General features: G+C 46.0%; 1 protein-coding gene across 1 annotated transcript in view; it reads left to right on the top strand.

Moving 5' to 3' along the window:
* The window catches only part of camta2 (calmodulin binding transcription activator 2), a 40344-nt gene that overhangs the window by 812 nt on the left and 20824 nt on the right, over window positions 1-18708 (top strand). Inside the window, 7 exon segments of the mRNA XM_038277491.1 lie at window positions 10356-10447; window positions 12814-12917; window positions 13007-13074; window positions 13147-13282; window positions 18094-18165; window positions 18306-18453; window positions 18530-18658. Of these exon segments, the coding sequence (XP_038133419.1) occupies window positions 10414-10447; window positions 12814-12917; window positions 13007-13074; window positions 13147-13282; window positions 18094-18165; window positions 18306-18453; window positions 18530-18658 (691 nt within the window). The 5' untranslated portion in view covers window positions 10356-10413.

Raw genomic sequence — 18708 nt, 5'->3', positions numbered from 1 at the left:
CACCCGGAACCGGTTCATTAGACACCTTTAACCGGAGGTCAAAACAAGTTCATTAGACACCTGGAACAGGTTCATTAGACACCCGGAACTTCATTAGACACCTTTAACCGGGGATCAAAACAAGTTCATTAGACACCCGGAACCAGTTTATTAGACGCCTTTAACCGGGGACCAAAACAAGTTCATTAGACACCTGGAACAGGTTCATTTGACACCCGGAACCATTAGACACCTTTAACCGCAGATCGGAACCAGTTCGTTAGACTCCTTTAACCGGGGATAAGAACAAGTTCATTAGACGCCCGGAACCGGTTCTTTAAACCCCTTTTAAAGGGGATTTTCAAAAACCCCCGGTTCTTTAAACACAAACTTTACGGCCCCCCCGGAACCCGGGTTATTAAACCTTTAAAGGGGATGAACGTTCTTTAAAACCGCTTTATTGAAACCCAAACCTTCATTAAACCCTCTTAATGAATCGGAACGTTCATAACCCCCAAACTTATTGCCCCCCGAACCGGTTTCTTTAACCCCCACTTTTAGAAACCCGGAACCGGTTCTTTTAAACCTTTAAGGGGACGAACTTTCATTCCCCCCCACATCTTAAATTGAACCCGGGTTTCATTAACGCCTTAAGGGGATGAACCCTTTTTTTTTTTCATTAAACCTTTAACCGCAGACGGAACCGGGTTCATTAACACTGGAACTCTTCATTAGACCCCCTTTTAAAAACCGGGGATAAAAATAATTTCATTAAAAGCTTTAACCGGGGATAAGAATAAGTTCATTAGACGCCTTTAACCACAGATTGGAACAGGTTCATTAGAAGCCTGTAACGGGGGATCAGAACATCATTAGACATCCAGAACCGGTTCATTAGAAGCCTTTAACCGGGGATAAGAACCGGTTCATTAGACGCCTGGACCCGGTTCATTAGACGCCTGGACCCGGTTCATTAGACGCCTGGAACCGGTTCATTAGACACCCTCAACCGGTTCATTAGACGCCTTGAACCGGTTCATAAGACACCCTCAACCGGTTAATTAGACGCCCGGAACCGGTTAATTAGACGCCCGGAACCGGTTCATTAGACCCCTGGAACCGGTTCATTAGACCCCTGGAACCGGTTCATTAGAAGCCTTTAACCGGTTAATTAGACGCCTGGAACCGGTTCATTAGACACCCTCAACCGGTTAATTAGACGCCCGGAACCGGTTCATTAGACACCCTCAACCGGTTCATTAGACCCCTGGAACCGGTTCATTAGAAGTCTTTAAACAGGGATAAGAACCGGTTCATTAGACGCCCGGAACGGGTTCATTAGACACCCTCAACCGGTTCATTAGACGCCCGGAACCGGTTAATTAGATGCCTGGAACCGGTTCATTAGACACCCTCAACCGGTTCATTAGACGCCCGGAACTGGTTCATTAGACGCCCGGAACCGGTTCATTACATGCCTGGAACCGGTTCATTAGACACCCGGAACCGGTTAATTAGACGCCCGGAACCGGTTCATTAGACACCCTTAACCGGTTCATTAGACACCTGGAACCGGTTCATTAGAAGCCTTAAACCGGGGATAAGAACCGGTTCATTAGACGCCCGGAACCGGTTAATTAGACGCCCGGAAACCGGTTCATTAGACACCCTCAACCGGTTAATTAGACGCCCGGAACCGGTTCATTAGACACTCTCAACCTGTTCATTAGACGCCCGGAACCGGTTAATTAGACGCCCGGAACTGGTTAATTAGACCCCCGGGAACCCGGGTTAATTAGAAAAACCCCAATCGTTAATTAAACCCCAACCGGTTCATTAGACCCCCTCAACCGGGTTCATTAGAAGCCTTTAACCGGGTTTCATTAGACACCCTCACCGTTCATTAACCCGGAACCGGTTCTTTAGAACCTTTAACCAGGATAAGAACCCGGGTTCTTAGACCCCAAACCCGGGTTAATTAGACACCTGGAACCGGTTTTCATTAGAAGCCTTTAACCAGGGAAAAAACCCGGGTTCTTTATTAGGGTGAAATCCATCCACATGGGATTCTTTTCAGTGCTGTTTTGCTGACCCACCGATTAATTATTTGCGATACTCAAGAATACCCACGATACATGCTATTAGACTTTTTAACTGGAGATTAAATTTTTTAGGTTGGGAACTGGTTATTTGACTCCTTTTAACGGGGTAAAACAAGTTCATTACACACTTTATATGGAAAATGGGAACTTTTTCTTAGACGCCTTAAAACGGAATCAGAACTGCTTCAAGGATGGAACAGCTTCTTTTTGACCCCTTTTAACCCCGGGGATGGGAAGCGGTTCATTAGACACCTTAACCGGGGCGGAACCGGTTCATTAACCCTTTAACTGGGATGGGGAACCTTTTCATACACACCTTTATATGGGATTGGAACCGGTTCTTTTACACCCCTTTTAATATGGGGATTGGAACCCGGGTTCCTTACACATTTTTATAGGGGGTTTGGAACCGGTTCTTTAAACCACCTTATATGGGGATGGGAACCGGTTCATTTACACGTCTAAGGGGATCGGAACCAGTTCTTTTACACATTTTTATATGGGATGGGAACCGGTTTCTTTACACATCTTTATAGGGGGAGGGAAACCCGTTCATTACAATCTTTATATGGGAGGGAACCTTTCATTACTTCCTTTTATATGGGATGGGGAACCCGTCATTACTCCCTTTTTTTGGGAGGGAAACCTTTTTCATTACCCCTTTATATGGGGATCGAACCGTTCTTTCCCTCGGGCCCTTTAAATAGGGATGGGAACCCCGGGTTCATTACACACTTTATATGGGGATCGGAACCGTTTCATTACCCCTTAATGGGGATCGGAACCGGTTCATTACACATCTTTATATGGGATCGGAACCTTTTCATTACTCCCTTTATAGGGGGATCGGAACCTTCATTACACATCTTTTATGGGGATCGAACCTTTCCTTACTCCCCTTTTAAGGGGGATGGGAACCGGTCATTACACTTTTTTAATGGGATGGGGAACCGGGGGGGGGGGGGGGGGGGGGGGGGGGGGTTTTTTTTTTTTTTTTTTTTTTTTTTTTTTTTTTTTTTTTTTCCCTTTTTTTTGGGGGATCCCTGAAACCGTTTAAACTCGCCTTTTTGGGGATCGGCCGGCTTTACAATCTTTAATGGGGGGAACCGCTTACTCACCTTTATAGGGGACCGGCCCGGTTTTTCATTACACACTAAAGGGGCACGGAAGCCGCGGAGAAAGCTTAGACGCGAGCAGCGGGAGAGACCGCGGTTTGAAGCGGCCTCCGGGAGGACCGAGCGATCCTTCAGCCTGAGCTGCTGGGATCCGGAACCGGTTCATTAGACGCCTTTAAACCGGGGATCAAAACAAGTTCATTAGACACCGAACCGGTTCATTAGAAACCCGAAACCGTTCATTAGACGCCTTTAACCGCAGATTGGAACCGTTCATTAGACTCCTTTAACCGGGGATAAGAACACATTTTCATTAGACACCGAACCGGTTTCATTGGGACGCCGGGAACCGGTTCATTAGACGCCTTTAACTGGGGATCAAAACAAGTTCATTAGACACCCGAACCGGTTCGTTAGACGCTTTAACCGGGGATCAAAACAAGTTCATTAACACCTGGAACTGTTCAATAGACACCCGGAACCGGTTCATTAGACTTCTTTAACCGGGAAAGAAAGTTCATTAGACACCCGGAACCATTTATTAGACCCTTTAACCGGGGACCAAAACAAGTTCATTAGACACCTGGAACAGGTTCATTTGACACCCGGAACCATTAGACAACCGTTAACCGCAGATCGGAACCAGTTCGTTAGACTCCTTTAACCGGGGATAAGAACAAGTTCATTAGACGCCCGGAACCGGTTCATTAGACGCCTTTAACCGGGGATAAGAACAAGTTCATTAGACACCCGGAACTTCATTAGACATCTGGAACTGGTTCATTAGACGCCCGGAACCGGTTTATTAGAAGCCTTTAACGGGGCATCAGAACAAGTTCATTAGATGCCCGGAACTTCCATTAGACACCCAGAACCAGTTCATTAGAAGCCCTGGACTTCATTAGACATCTGGAACTGGTTCATTAGACACCCGGAACTTCATTAGACACCCGGAACCGGTTCATTAGACGCCCGGGACTTCATTAGACACCCGGAACCGGTTCATTAGAAGCCTTTAACGGGGCATCAGAACAAGTTCATTAGACGCCCGGGACTTCATTAGACATCTTGAACCGGTTCATTAGACGCCTTAACCGGGGATAAGAACCGGTTCATTAGAAGCCTTTAACCGCAGATCGGAACCGGTTCATTAGACATCTGGAACTCGTTCATTAGACGCCTTTAACCAGGGATAAGAATAAGTTCATTAGACGCCTTTAACCGGGGATAAGAATAAGTTCATTAGACGCCTTTAACCACAGATTGGAACAGGTTCATTAGAAGCCTGTAACGGGGGATCAGAACATCATTAGACATCCAGAACCGGTTCATTAGAAGCCTTTAACCGGGGATAAGAACCGGTTCATTAGACGCCTGGACCCGGTTCATTAGACACCCTCAACCGGTTCATTAGACGCCTGGAACCGGTTCATTAGACACCCTCAACCGGTTCATTAGACGCCTTGAACCGGTTCATAAGACACCCTCAACCGGTTAATTAGACGCCCGGAACCGGTTAATTAGACGCCCGGAACCGGTTCATTAGACCCCTGGAACCGGTTCATTAGACCCCTGGAACCGGTTCATTAGAAGCCTTTAACCGGTTAATTAGACGCCTGGAACCGGTTCATTAGACACCCTCAACCGGTTAATTAGACGCCCGGAACCGGTTCATTAGACACCCTGAACCGGTTCATTAGACCCCTGGAACCGGTTCATTAGAAGTCTTTAAACAGGGATAAGAACCGGTTCATTAGACGCCCGGAACGGGTTCATTAGACACCCTCAACCGGTTCATTAGACGCCCGGAACCGGTTAATTAGATGCCTGGAACCGGTTCATTAGACACCCTCAACCGGTTCATTAGACGCCCAGAACTGGTTCATTAGACGCCCGGAACCGGTTCATTACATGCCTGGAACCGGTTCATTAGACACCCGGAACCGGTTAATTAGACGCCCGGAACCGGTTCATTAGACACCCTTAACCGGTTCATTAGACACCTGGAACCGGTTCATTAGAAGCCTTAAACCGGGGAGAAGAACCGGTTCATTAGACGCCCGGAACCGGTTAATTAGACGCCCGGAACCGGTTCATTAGACACCCTCAACCGGTTAATTAGACGCCCGGAACCGGTTCATTAGACACTCTCAACCTGTTCATTAGACGCCCGGAACCGGTTAATTAGACGCCCGGAACTGGTTAATTAGACGCCCGGAACCGGTTAATTAGACACCCTCAATCGGTTAATTAGACGCCCGGAACCGGTTCATTAGACACCCTCAACCGGTTCATTAGAAGCCTTTAACCGGTTCATTAGACACCCTCAACCGGTTCATTAGACACCTGGAACCGGTTCATTAGAAGCCTTTAACCAGGGATAAGAACCGGTTCATTAGACGCCCGGAACCGGTTAATTAGACACCTGGAACCGGTTCATTAGAAGCCTTTAACCAGGGATAAGAACCGGTTCATTATTAGGGGTGTAAATCCATCCATCATGGCGATTCGTTTCAGTGTCTGTTTTGCTGACCCACCGATTAGATTATTTGCGATACTCAAGAATACACCACGATACGATGCTATTAGACGTCTTTAACTGGAGATTAGAACTGTTTTAGGTGATCGGAACTGGTTAGTTAGACTCCTTTAACCGGGGATAAGAACAAGTTCATTACACACTTTTATATGGAGATCGGAACTGATTCATTAGACGCCTTTAACTGGAGATCAGAACTGCTTCAAGGGATGGAACAGCTTCGTTAGACACCTTTAACCGGGGATCGGAAGCGGTTCATTAGACACCTTTAACCGGGGATCGGAACCGGTTCATTAGACTCCTTTAACTGGGGATAGGAACCGGTTCATTACACACCTTTATATGGGGATTGGAACCGGTTCATTACACACCTTTATATGGGGATTGGAACCGGTTCATTACACACCTTTATATGGGGATCGGAACCGGTTCATTACACACCTTTATATGGGGATCGGAACCGGTTCATTACACGTCTTTATATGGGGATCGGAACCAGTTCATTACACATCTTTATATGGGGATCGGAACCGGTTCATTACACATCTTTATATGGGGATCGGAACCGGTTCATTACACATCTTTATATGGGGATCGGAACCGTTTCATTACTTGCCTTTATATGGGGATCGGAACCGGTTCATTACTCGCCTTTATATGGGGATCGGAACCGTTTCATTACTCGCCTTTATATGGGGATCGGAACCGGTTCATTACTCGCCTTTATATGGGGATCGGAACCGGTTCATTACACATCTTTATATGGGGATCGGAACCGTTTCATTACTCACCTTTATATGGGGATCGGAACCGGTTCATTACACATCTTTATATGGGGATCGGAACCGTTTCATTACTCGCCTTTATATGGGGATCGGAACCGGTTCATTACACATCTTTATATGGGGATCGGAACCGTTTCATTACTCGCCTTTATATGGGGATCGGAACCGGTTCATTACACATCTTTATATGGGGATCTGAACCGTTTCATTACTCGCCTTTATATGGGGATCGGAACCGGTTCATTACACACCTTTATATGGGGATCGGAACCGGTTCATTACACATCTTTATATGGGGATCTGAACCGTTTCATTACTCGCCTTTATATGGGGATCTGAACCGGTTCATTACACACCTTTATATGGGGATCTGAACCGTTTCATTACTCGCCTTTATATGGGGATCGGAACCGGTTCATTACACATCTTTATATGGGGATCGGAACCGGTTCATTACACATCTTTATATGGGGATCTGAACCGTTTCATTACTCGCCTTTATATGGGGATCGGAACCGGTTCATTACACATCTTTATATGGGGATCTGAACCGTTTCATTACTCGCCTTTATATGGGGATCGGAACCGGTTCATTACACATCTTTATATGGGGATCGGAACCGTTTCATTACTCACCTTTATATGGGGATCGGAACCGGTTCATTACACATCTTTATATGGGGATCGGAACCGTTTCATTACTTGCCTTTATATGGGGATTGAAACCGGTTCATTACACACCTTTATATGGGGATTGGAACCGGTTCATTACACACCTTTATATGGGGATTGGAACCGGTTCATTACACACCTTTATATGGGGATCGGAACCGGTTCATTACTCGCCTTTATATGGGGATCGGAACCGTTTCATTACTTGCCTTTATATGGGGATCAGAACCGGTTCATTACACATCTTTATATGGGGATCGGAACCGTTTCATTACTCGCCTTTATATGGGGATCTGAACCGGTTCATTACACATCTTTATATGGGGATCGGAACCGTTTCATTACTCGCCTTTATATGGGGATCGGAACCGGTTCATTACACATCTTTATATGGGGATCGGAACCGTTTCATTACTCGCCTTTATATGGGGATCGGAACCGGTTCATTACACACCTTTATATGGGGATTGAAACCGGTTCATTACACATCTTTATATGGGGATCTGAACCGTTTCATTACTCGCCTTTATATGGGGATCGGAACCGGTTCATTACACATCTTTATATGGGGATCTGAACCGTTTCATTACACATCTTTATATGGGGATCGGAACCGGTTCATTACACATCTTTATATGGGGATCTGAACCGTTTCATTACTCGCCTTTATATGGGGATCGGAACCGGTTCATTACACATCTTTATATGGGGATCGGAACAGGTTCATTACACATCTTTATATGGGGATCTGAACCGTTTCATTACTCGCCTTTATATGGGGATCGGAACCGGTTCATTACACATCTTTATATGGGGATCGGAACCGGTTCATTACACATCTTTATATGGGGATCGGAACCGTTTCATTACTTGCCTTTATATGGGGATCGGAACCGGTTCATTACACATCTTTATATGGGGATCGGAACCGTTTCATTACTCGCCTTTATATGGGGATCGGAACCGGTTCATTACACATCTTTATATGGGGATCGGAACCGTTTCATTACTCGCCTTTATATGGGGATCGGAACCGGTTCATTACACACCTTTATATGGGGATTGAAACCGGTTCATTACACATCTTTATATGGGGATCTGAACCGTTTCATTACTCGCCTTTATATGGGGATCGGAACCGGTTCATTACACATCTTTATATGGGGATCGGAACCGGTTCATTACACATCTTTATATGGGGATCTGAACCGTTTCATTAATCGCCTTTATATGGGGATCGGAACCGGTTCATTACACATCTTTATATGGGGATCGGAACAGGTTCATTACACATCTTTATATGGGGATCTGAACCGTTTCATTACTCGCCTTTATATGGGGATCGGAACCGGTTCATTACACATCTTTATATGGGGATCGGAACCGGTTCATTACACATCTTTATATGGGGATCTGAACCGTTTCATTACTCGCCTTTATATGGGGATCGGAACCGGTTCATTACACATCTTTATATGGGGATCGGAACAGGTTCATTACACATCTTTATATGGGGATCTGAACCGTTTCATTACTCGCCTTTATATGGGGATCGGAACCGGTTCATTACACATCTTTATATGGGGATCGGAACCGGTTCATTACACATCTTTATATGGGGATCGGAACCGTTTCATTACTTGCCTTTATATGGGGATCGGAACCGGTTCATTACACATCTTTATATGGGGATCGGAACCGTTTCATTACTCGCCTTTATATGGGGATCGGAACCGGTTCATTACACATCTTTATATGGGGATCGGAACCGTTTCATTACTCGCCTTTATATGGGGATCGGAACCGGTTCATTACACACCTTTATATGGGGATCGGAACCGTTTCATTACTCGCCTTTATATGGGGATCGGAACCGGTTCATTACACACCTTTATATGGGGATCGGAACCGGTTCATTACACATCTTTATATGGGGATCTGAACCGTTTCATTAATCGCCTTTATATGGGGATCGGAACCGGTTCATTACACATCTTTATATGGGGATCGGAACAGGTTCATTACACATCTTTATATGGGGATCTGAACCGTTTCATTACTCGCCTTTATATGGGGATCGGAACCGTTTCATTACACACCTTTATATGGGGATCGGAACCGGTTCATTACACATCTTTATATGGGGATCTGAACCGTTTCATTAATCGCCTTTATATGGGGATCGGAACCGTTTCATTACTCGCCTTTATATGGGGATCGGAACCGGTTCATTACACACCTTTATATGGGGATTGAAACCGGTTCATTACACATCTTTATATGGGGATCTGAACCGTTTCATTACTCGCCTTTATATGGGGATCGGAACCGGTTCATTACACATCTTTATATGGGGATCGGAACCGGTTCATTACACATCTTTATATGGGGATCTGAACCGTTTCATTAATCGCCTTTATATGGGGATCGGAACCGGTTCATTACACATCTTTATATGGGGATCGGAACAGGTTCATTACACATCTTTATATGGGGATCTGAACCGTTTCATTACTCGCCTTTATATGGGGATCGGAACCGTTTCATTACACACCTTTATATGGGGATCAGAACCGGTTCATTACACATCTTTATATGGGGATCTGAACCGTTTCATTAATCGCCTTTATATGGGGATCGGAACCGGTTCATTACACATCTTTATATGGGGATCGGAACAGGTTCATTACACATCTTTATATGGGGATCTGAACCGTTTCATTACTCGCCTTTATATGGGGATCGGAACCGGTTCATTACACATCTTTATATGGGGATCGGAACCGGTTCATTACACATCTTTATATGGGGATCTGAACCGTTTCATTACTCGCCTTTATATGGGGATCGGAACCGGTTCATTACACATCTTTATATGGGGATCTGAACCGTTTCATTACTCGCCTTTATATGGGGATCGGAACCGGTTCATTACACACCTTTATATGGGGATTGAAACCGGTTCATTACACACCTTTATATGGGGATCGGAACCGGTTCCAGTCGGACTGGCTTTTACTCTCATTTTCCACCTGTTACATAAGTCACACACACACACACACACACACTGTTCATGTAAAGTGGATCCAAATGTGGTCGTTGCTAGGCAACTGTGCTCCACTGAGGAGGTGTCTCTGCAGCAGATCTCTGTCTCTGTCCTCAGGGGGACAGTTCCGCTGGACCTCCGTCCTCTGAGACCCATCCTATATGGACCCGTCGCCATGAGCAACAAGGAGATGGTTTCCACGGAGACAGGTAGGCTCCCCATCCTCCTACAGGACACCCCTCCCCCAGGCGTTGCCATGGAAACTGCCTGTTTGGGACAGACGTCATGGTTGCAGCAGTGTTGGGTTGAAATGAAGCGGATCAGGCTGAGGTTCTGGTCCAGTGGACCTCCGATCCGGTCTGATAAACCCACTGGGTTCTTTAAGGGAAAGACAGAACCTCCCATGGGTTCACATTCAGAGAAGATGTCAGAGGCGGTTCTAGACGATGTCGTCTTCCATCCCTCTGTGGTCATTTGGACCTCAGTTCTGACCTCTGCTTGGTTCTGGAGCCCTACAGGCTGTGAACCATCCTGAAACATGCAGAGGTTCTGTTCTGCTGCAGCTCCAGACCTGGTTCTGTTGGTTCTGTCTGGACTAAAGTGGACCAAATGGAGCTCTTGGCGTCTGATCCGACCCATTTGGGTTCTAAACCACAATGCATCCATCGGTTCTGGACCTGCTCAGGTCTCACCGCAGCAGAACTCTGGTTTCTGTTTGAAGTTTGCTGATGTTCCAGATAAAAACCAGGAGATGACCTCTGACCTTTCAGGGAGGTCGGTGAAGACGGAGACAGAAGGAAGCAGAACTTTTAGGTTCTTTAAGGTTCCTGAGGAGAACCAGTTCCTGGTGAAGTTCCTGTTAACCAGCAGCAGCAACATCTGGAAAAGTTGCAGTTTATTGAATCTCCAGCAACCAAAGCATCATCATCATCATCATCATCATCTAGAGAGGATGGAAACATCCAGACTTGATGTTTTGTAGATGTGTGGTTTATTCTCCTCCAGGTTCCATCTTCTCAAACATCAATAAAGCTTCCAAGAAGCTTTTTAACCAGCTCACATCTTCAGCAGAGACAGCTGCGTACGCAATGGGCTAAGGAAACACGGGTCTAAGGAGGCGAGGGTCTAAGGAGGCAAGGGTCTAAGGAGGCGAGGGTCTAAGGAAACAAGGGTCTAAGGAAACAAGGGTCTAAGGAGGCGAGGGTCTAAGGAGGCGAGGGTCTAAGGAAGCGAGGGTCTAAGGAGGCGAGGGTCTAAGGAAACAAGGGTCTAAGGATAAAAGAGTCTAAGGAAACAAGGGTCTAAGGAAACGAGGGTCTAGCGAGGCGAGGGTCTAAGGAAGCCGGGGTCTAAGGAAGCGGGGGTCTAAGGAAACGGGGGTCTAAGGAAACGAGGGTCTAGTGAGGCGAGGGTCTAAGGAAGCCGGGGTCTAAGGAAGCGGGGGTCTAAGGAAACGAGGGTCTAAGGAGGCGATGGTCTAAGGAAGTGGGGGTCTAAGGAAGCGGGGGTCTAAGGAAACGAGGGTCTAAGGAGGCGAGGGTCTAAGGAAGCCGGGGTCTAAGGAAGCGGGGGTCTAAGGAAACGAGGGTCTAAGGAGGCGATGGTCTAAGGAAGTGGGGGTCTAAGGAAACGAGGGTCTAAGGAGGCGAGGGTCTAAGGAGGCGAGGGTCTAAGGAAGCGAGGGTCTAAGGAAACGAGGGTCTAAGGAGGCGAGGGTCTAAGGAAGCGAGGGTCTAAGGAAGCGAGGGTCTAAGGAAACGAGGGTCTAAGGAGGCGATGGTCTAAGGAAGTGGGAGTCTAAGGAAACGAGGGTCTGAGGAGGCGAGGGTCTAAGGAGGCGAGGGTCTAAGGAAGCGGAGGTCTAAGGAAACGAGGGTCTAAGGAAACGAGGGTCTAGCGAGTCGAGGGTCTAAGGAAGCCGGGGTCAAGGGAAGCGGGGGTCTAAGGAAACGAGGGTCTAAGGAGGCGAGGGTCTAAGGAAACGAGGGTCTAAGGAAACGAGGGTCTAAGGAGGCGAGGGTCTAAGGAAACGAGGGTCTGAGGAGGCGAGGGTCTAAGTGTTCACACTGTTTAAATTTGATCACTGCTTTTCTTTATAAATGTTCATTTCACTGCTAAGCTGCTCATTCACTGTCAGAAAGCTCTATGCACGGAAGGTTAGTCTAAGTCTCTAAGTCTAATTCACTGGTTGTTTAATTATTTCTGTTTAGTTGATGAAAGTTTAAACCTGTGAGCAAAGCAGAGGCAGGCTAGAGTTGAACCGGAAACCTACTCATCATCAGCAAGGCTTCCTTTTTAGTCTCCTTCCAGCTTAGACCTTTAAATCGTCTCCATGGTGATGGGATGGGGGGGTCAAACTGTCATAGGTCACATGGAAGAACAGAAAGATTTAGAAAATCTGAGTTTAAAGCTGGAGAACCTTGAGTGAAACTCAGTTTTAGTTTCAGGATGACTGCATGTTCAGGTCTGAGCAGACAGGACCGGTTCTGGTACCAGTAGAATCCTCTCGGTCGGTCTCTGAGCCGTCTGTGTTCTGGTTCTGTTCGGTCCACTCAGCGTCTCTCTGTGTCTCCAGAGAATAAAGGCCAGAGGAAGGTGTTCCTCCCCAACAAGCTGCTGGACTGTCTGCCCCGCTCCGCCTGCCTGCCTAACGAGCGCCTCCGCTGGAACACTAACGAGGTGAGAGGGAGGGAGGAGAACCTGGGAGGTTCTGATGGTTCTGAGTCAGCAGCTACAGCGTTCCTTGTTTGGACCTTGTGTCTCTGCAGGAGATCGCCTCCTACCTGATTTCCTTTGACAGACATGAGGAGTGGCTCTCCGTCAGCCTGAAGACCAGGTAGGCTCCTGCTGCGCCTGCCAGACGGCGCTCAGGGCTGCAGGTTCTCATGTTGGTGTCTGGGTGTTTCAGGCCGAAGAACGGCAGCATCATCCTCTACAACAGGAAGAAGGTGAAGTACAGGAAGGACGGCTACTGCTGGAAGAAGAGGAAGGATGGGAAGACCACCAGGGAGGATCACATGAAGCTGAAGGTCCAGGGCATGGAGGTAGGGTCTGCAGCGCCCCCTGCTGGAAGGCTGGGGGAGGTGCTGTACTGCTGAACCTGCTGCTATGACCTCAGGTGGATACAGGCCTTAGATCTTCTAACTCTAAAGCTGCGTTCACAGTGAACAAGATCTGAGCACCAAAATGGCTAAAGCGCAGAAATCTGGATGTAGGATCAAACTGTGGTGAAGCTCTGGAAGCTCGACGCTCCGGATGCTTTATAAATAAATACTCTATTGATATAGATAATCCATAAATAATTTATAAATACACAATTAATACTTGAAAATACTCCATAGATATGTTATAAATACTCCATATATGCATGAGCATAGACTCATCCAGGAAGTGGTTATGAGCAGCATATATGACACATTAACCGATTTAATGCGTAATAAAAAAAAAAGTTGAGAGGACCTTAGCAACCAGCGGACCGCAGTGTGCAGCAGCCAGGGCTAACGTTAGCCCGTGTGAAGCGGCCAGGGCTAACGTTAGCCTTTCTGCAGCAGCCAGGGCTAACGTTAGCCCGTGTGAAGCGGCCAGGGCTAACGTTAGCCCATGTGAAGCGACCAGGGCTAACGTTAGCCTTTCTGCAGCAGCCAGGGCTAACGTTAGCCTGTGTGAAGCGGCACTCTCTCTGCATAGCCGTGTGTGAAGGACCGCTGGCTCTGATGGAGGTTTGATTGTTTTTTTCGGCAAAATGTTCATTTGATTTGTGTTTATCTGATTGTGTTAATTATTATTTCCCACTAAATGAAAAAAATGTATTATTATCTAGAGACTATTAATAACAGGAAATGAAATACAGCTCTAGACTAGCTTTGAATGTGGTGATGTCATCAGAACGCTTCTGTTCCAATTGACCCAGATTGATGCTGCTCCCGTTCTCCCAGAGTCCAGACTTTCCTAGGTTCTAGTCAGGAACATACTTGGCGAGAACACGACTCCGTACTGATGTTCTAGTGAACTGAGATACAGCTTATACACGATCTTCCAGGAAGTGGATAGATTCAGCATAGACTCTTCCAGGAAGTAGTTTTAGTTATTTTAGAATCTTCCAGGAAGTGGTTTGAGTCATTATAGAATCTTCCATGAAGTGTTTAGGATCAGCTAAGACTCTTCCAAGAAGTGGTTTGAGTCATTTTAGAATCTTCCATGAAGTGGTTTGAGTCATTTTAGCATCTTCCAGGAAGTGGTTTGAGTAATTTTAGAATCTTCCAGGAAGTGGTTTGAGTCATTTTAGAATCTTCCAGGAAGTGGTTTGAGTCATTATAGAATCTTCCAGGAAGTGGTTTGAGTCATTTTAGAATCTTCCAGGAAGTGGTTTGAGTCATTTTAGAATCTTCCAGGAAGTGGTTTGAGTCATTTTAGAATCTTCCATGAAGTGGTTTGAGTCATTTTAGAATCTTCCAGGAAGTGGTTTGAGTCATTTTAGAATCTTCCATGAAGTGGTTTGAGTCATTTTAGAATCTTCCAGGAAGTGGTTTGAGTCATTTTAGAATCTTCCAGGAAGTGGTTTGAGTCATTTTAGAATCTTCCATGAAGTGGTTTGAGTCATTTTAGAATCTTCCAGGAAGTGGTTTGAGTCATTTTAGAATCTTCCATGAAGTGGTTTGAGTCATTTTAGAATCTTCCATGAAGTTGTTTGAGTCATTTTAGAATCTTCCAGGAAGTGGTTTGAGTCATTTTAGAATCTTCCAGGAAGTGGTTTGAGTCATTATAGAATCTTCCAGGAAGTGGTTTGAGTCATTTTAGAATCTTCCATGAAGTGGTTTGAGTCATTTTAGAATCTTCCAGGAAGTGGTTTGAGTCATTTTAGAATCTTCCAGGAAGTGGTTTGAGTCATTTTAGAATCTTCCAGGAAGTGGTTTGAGTCATTATAGAATCTTCCAGGAAGTGTTTAGGATCAGCTAAGACTCTTCCAGGAAGTGGTTTGAGTCATTTTAGAATCTTCCATGAAGTGGTTTGAGTCATTTTAGCATCTTCCAGGAAGTGGTTTGAGTAATTTTAGAATCTTCCAGGAAGTGGTTTGAGTCATTTTAGAATCTTCCAGGAAGTGGTTTGAGTCATTATAGAATCTTCCAGGAAGTGGTTTGAGTCATTTTAGAATCTTCCAGGAAGTGGTTTGAGTCATTTTAGAATCTTCCAGGAAGTGGTTTGAGTCATTTTAGAATCTTCCATGAAGTGTTTAGGATCAGCTAAGACTCTTCCAGGAAGTGGTTTGAGTCATTTTAGAATCTTCCATGAAGTGGTTTGAGTCATTTTAGCATCTTCCAGGAAGTGGTTTGAGTAATTTTAGAATCTTCCAGGAAGTGGTTTGAGTCATTTTAGAATCTTCCAGGAAGTGGTTTGAGTCATTATAGAATCTCCCGGGAAGTGGTTTAAGGGATTATAGAATCTTCCAGGAAGTGGTTAGGATCAGCTAAAACTCTTCCATGAAGTGGTTTGAGTCATTTTAGAATCTTCCAGGAAGTGGTTTGAGTCATTATAGAATCTTCCAGGAAGTGGTTTGAGTCATTATTGAAGCCTCCAAGAAGTGGTTAGAATCAGCATGGACTCTTCCAGGAAGTGGTTTTAGTCATCATAGAATCTTCCAGGAAGTGGTTTTAATCATTATAGAATCTTCCAGGAAGTGGTTTGAGTCATTTTAGAATCTTCCAGGAGGTGGTTAGAGGCATTATAAAATCTTCCATGAAGTGTTTAGGTTCAGCATAGACTCTTCCAGGAAGTGGTCAGATGCAGCAAAGACTCTTCCAGGAAGTGGTCAGATGCAGCAAAGACTCTTCCAGGAAGTGGTTTGAGTCATTATAGAATCTTCCAGGAAGTGGTTTGAGTCATTATAGAATCTTCCAGGAAGTGGTTAGGATCAGCTAAGACTCTTCCAGGAAGTGGTTTGAGTCATTATAGAATATTCCAGGAAGTGGTTTGAGTCATTATAGAATCTTCCAGGAAGTGGTTTGAGTCATTATAGAAGCATCCAAGAAGTGGTTAGAATCAGCATGGACTCTTCCAGGGAGTGGTTTTAGTCATTATAGAATCTTCCAGGAAGTGGTTTGAGTCATTATTGAAGCCTCCAAGAAGTGGTTAGAATCAGCATGGACTCTACCACGAATTGGTTTTAGTCATCATAGAATCTTCCAGGAAGGGGTTTTAATCATTATAGAATCTTCCAGGAAGTGGTTTGAGTCATTTTAGAATCTTCCAGGAGGTGGTTAGAGGCATTATAAAATCTTCCATGAAGTGTTTAGGTTCAGCATAGACTCTTCCAGGAAGTGGTCAGATGCAGCAAAGACTCTTCCAGGAAGTGGTCAGATGCAGCAAAGACTCTTCCAGGAAGTGGTTTGAGTCATTATAGAATCTTCCAGGAAGTGGTTAGGATCAGCTAAGACTCTTCCAGGAAGTGGTTTGAGTCATTATAGAATCTTCCAGGAAGTGGTTTGAGTCATTATAGAAGCTTCCAAGAAGTGGTTAGAATCAGCATGGACTCTTCCAGGGAGTGGTTTTAGTCATTATAGAATCTTCCAGAAAGTGATTTGAGTCGTTATAGACTCTACCAGGAAGTGGTTAGATGCAGCATAGACTCTTCCAGGAAGTGGTTTGAATCATTATAGAATCTTCAAGTAAGTGGTTAGATGCAGCATAGACTCTTCCATGAAGTGGTTAGATGCAGCATAGACTCTTCCAGGAAGTGGTTAGATGCAGCATAGACTCTTCCAGGAAGTGGTGAGATGCAGCATAGACTCTTCCAGGAAGTGGTGAGATGCAGCGTAGACTCTTCCAGGAAGTGGTTAGATGCAGCATAGACTCTTCCAGAAATTGGTGAGATGCAGCATAGACTCTTCCAGGAAGTGGTTAGATGCAGCGTAGACTCTTCCAGGAAGTGGTTAGATGCAGCGTAGACTCTTCCAGGAAGTGGTTAGATGCAGCTTAGACTCTTCCAGGAAGTGGTTAGATGCAGCGTAGACTCTTCCAGGAAGTGGTTAGATCCAGCATAGACTCTTCATGGAAGTGGTTAGATGCAGCATAGACTCTTCCAGGAAGTGGTTAGATCCAGCATAGACTCTTCCAGGAAGTGGTTAGATCCAGCATAGACTCTTCCAGGAAGTGGTTAGATGCAGCATAGTCTCTTCCAGGAAGTGGTTAGATGCAGCATAGACTCTTCCAGGAAGTGGTTAGATGCAGCATAGACTCTTCCAGGAAGTGGTGAGATGCAGCATAGACTCTTCCAGGAAGTGGTGAGATGCAGCGTAGACTCTTCCAGGAAGTGGTTAGATGCAGCATAGACTCTTCCAGAAATTGGTGAGATGCAGCATAGACTCTTCCAGGAAGTGGTTAGATGCAGCGTAGACTCTTCCAGGAAGTGGTTAGATCCAGCATAGGCTATTCCAGGAAGTGGTTAGATGCAGCTTAGACTCTTCCAGGAAGTGGTTAGATGCAGCGTAGACTCTTCCAGGAAGTGGTTAGATCCAGCATAGACTCTTCATGGAAGTGGTTAGATGCAGCATAGACTCTTCCAGGAAGTGGTTAGATCCAGCATAGACTCTTCCAGGAAGTGGTTAGATCCAGCATAGACTCTTCCAGGAAGTGGTTAGATGCAGCATAGACTCTTCTAGGCAGTGTTTGGCTGAACTGATGGAGGGAACAATTGGCACCAACTTGCTGCTGAGTCCTTTCCTGCAAACATCCCTCAGAGTATCCCCGACTTTACGTAGACAGCTTCCTGGAACTGGTTTCCATGGTGACCATGTTGAACAGTGGTCTGGATCAGGTGGAGGTTTGTTCTAGTTTCTTATCCAGTGTTTCTGTGTTGCAGTGCCTCTACGGCTGCTACGTCCATTCCTCCATCGTTCCCACATTCCACAGACGGTGCTACTGGCTGCTGCAGGTAAACGCCCCCAGGAGGTCCGTGTTCTGAACCCGTCCCAGTAGAACCCAGAGCTTCCTTTGTTTACTGATGGTTTGATCAGAAGGTTCTGTAGGTCTAGAACCTGCAGCCAGCTTGTAACCAGTTGCTTCTCTGAACAGAACCCGGACATCGTGCTGGTCCACTACCTGAACGTGCCGTCACCAGAGGATTCTGGGAAAAGCAGCCCGCTGCTGTGCACGGTGTCTGAGCGCCATGATGCCCTGAGGTGGAGCCGGGACGACCTGCTGAGCCAGCTGAAGCCCATGTGTACGGCGCCGAGCAGAGCCCACTTCCTCCCAGTGAGCGGCGTGTTCTGGTGGAGCTAATGTCCTCTCTGTTTCAGTCCACAGCATCAAGTGCTCCATGGGTTCTGGAGACTTCAGCATCGAGGAGCTGGTTCAGCACATCCTGGACCGCCAGAGGAGCAAACCGCAGCCCAGAACCCACACCTGCCTCTGCAGCACCAGTCAGGGTAGGAGGCGCTGCCGTGACATCACGGTGACATCATGACCTGTCCCTGAC

This window comes from Cyprinodon tularosa, unplaced genomic scaffold, assembly GCF_016077235.1.
Source record: "Cyprinodon tularosa strain WSP-4 unplaced genomic scaffold, ASM1607723v1 ctg1316, whole genome shotgun sequence".
Taxonomy (NCBI): Eukaryota; Metazoa; Chordata; class Actinopteri; order Cyprinodontiformes; family Cyprinodontidae; genus Cyprinodon; species Cyprinodon tularosa.
The sequence above is the reverse complement of the archived record's forward strand: the minus strand, read 5'-3'. Positions and strand labels throughout refer to the sequence as shown.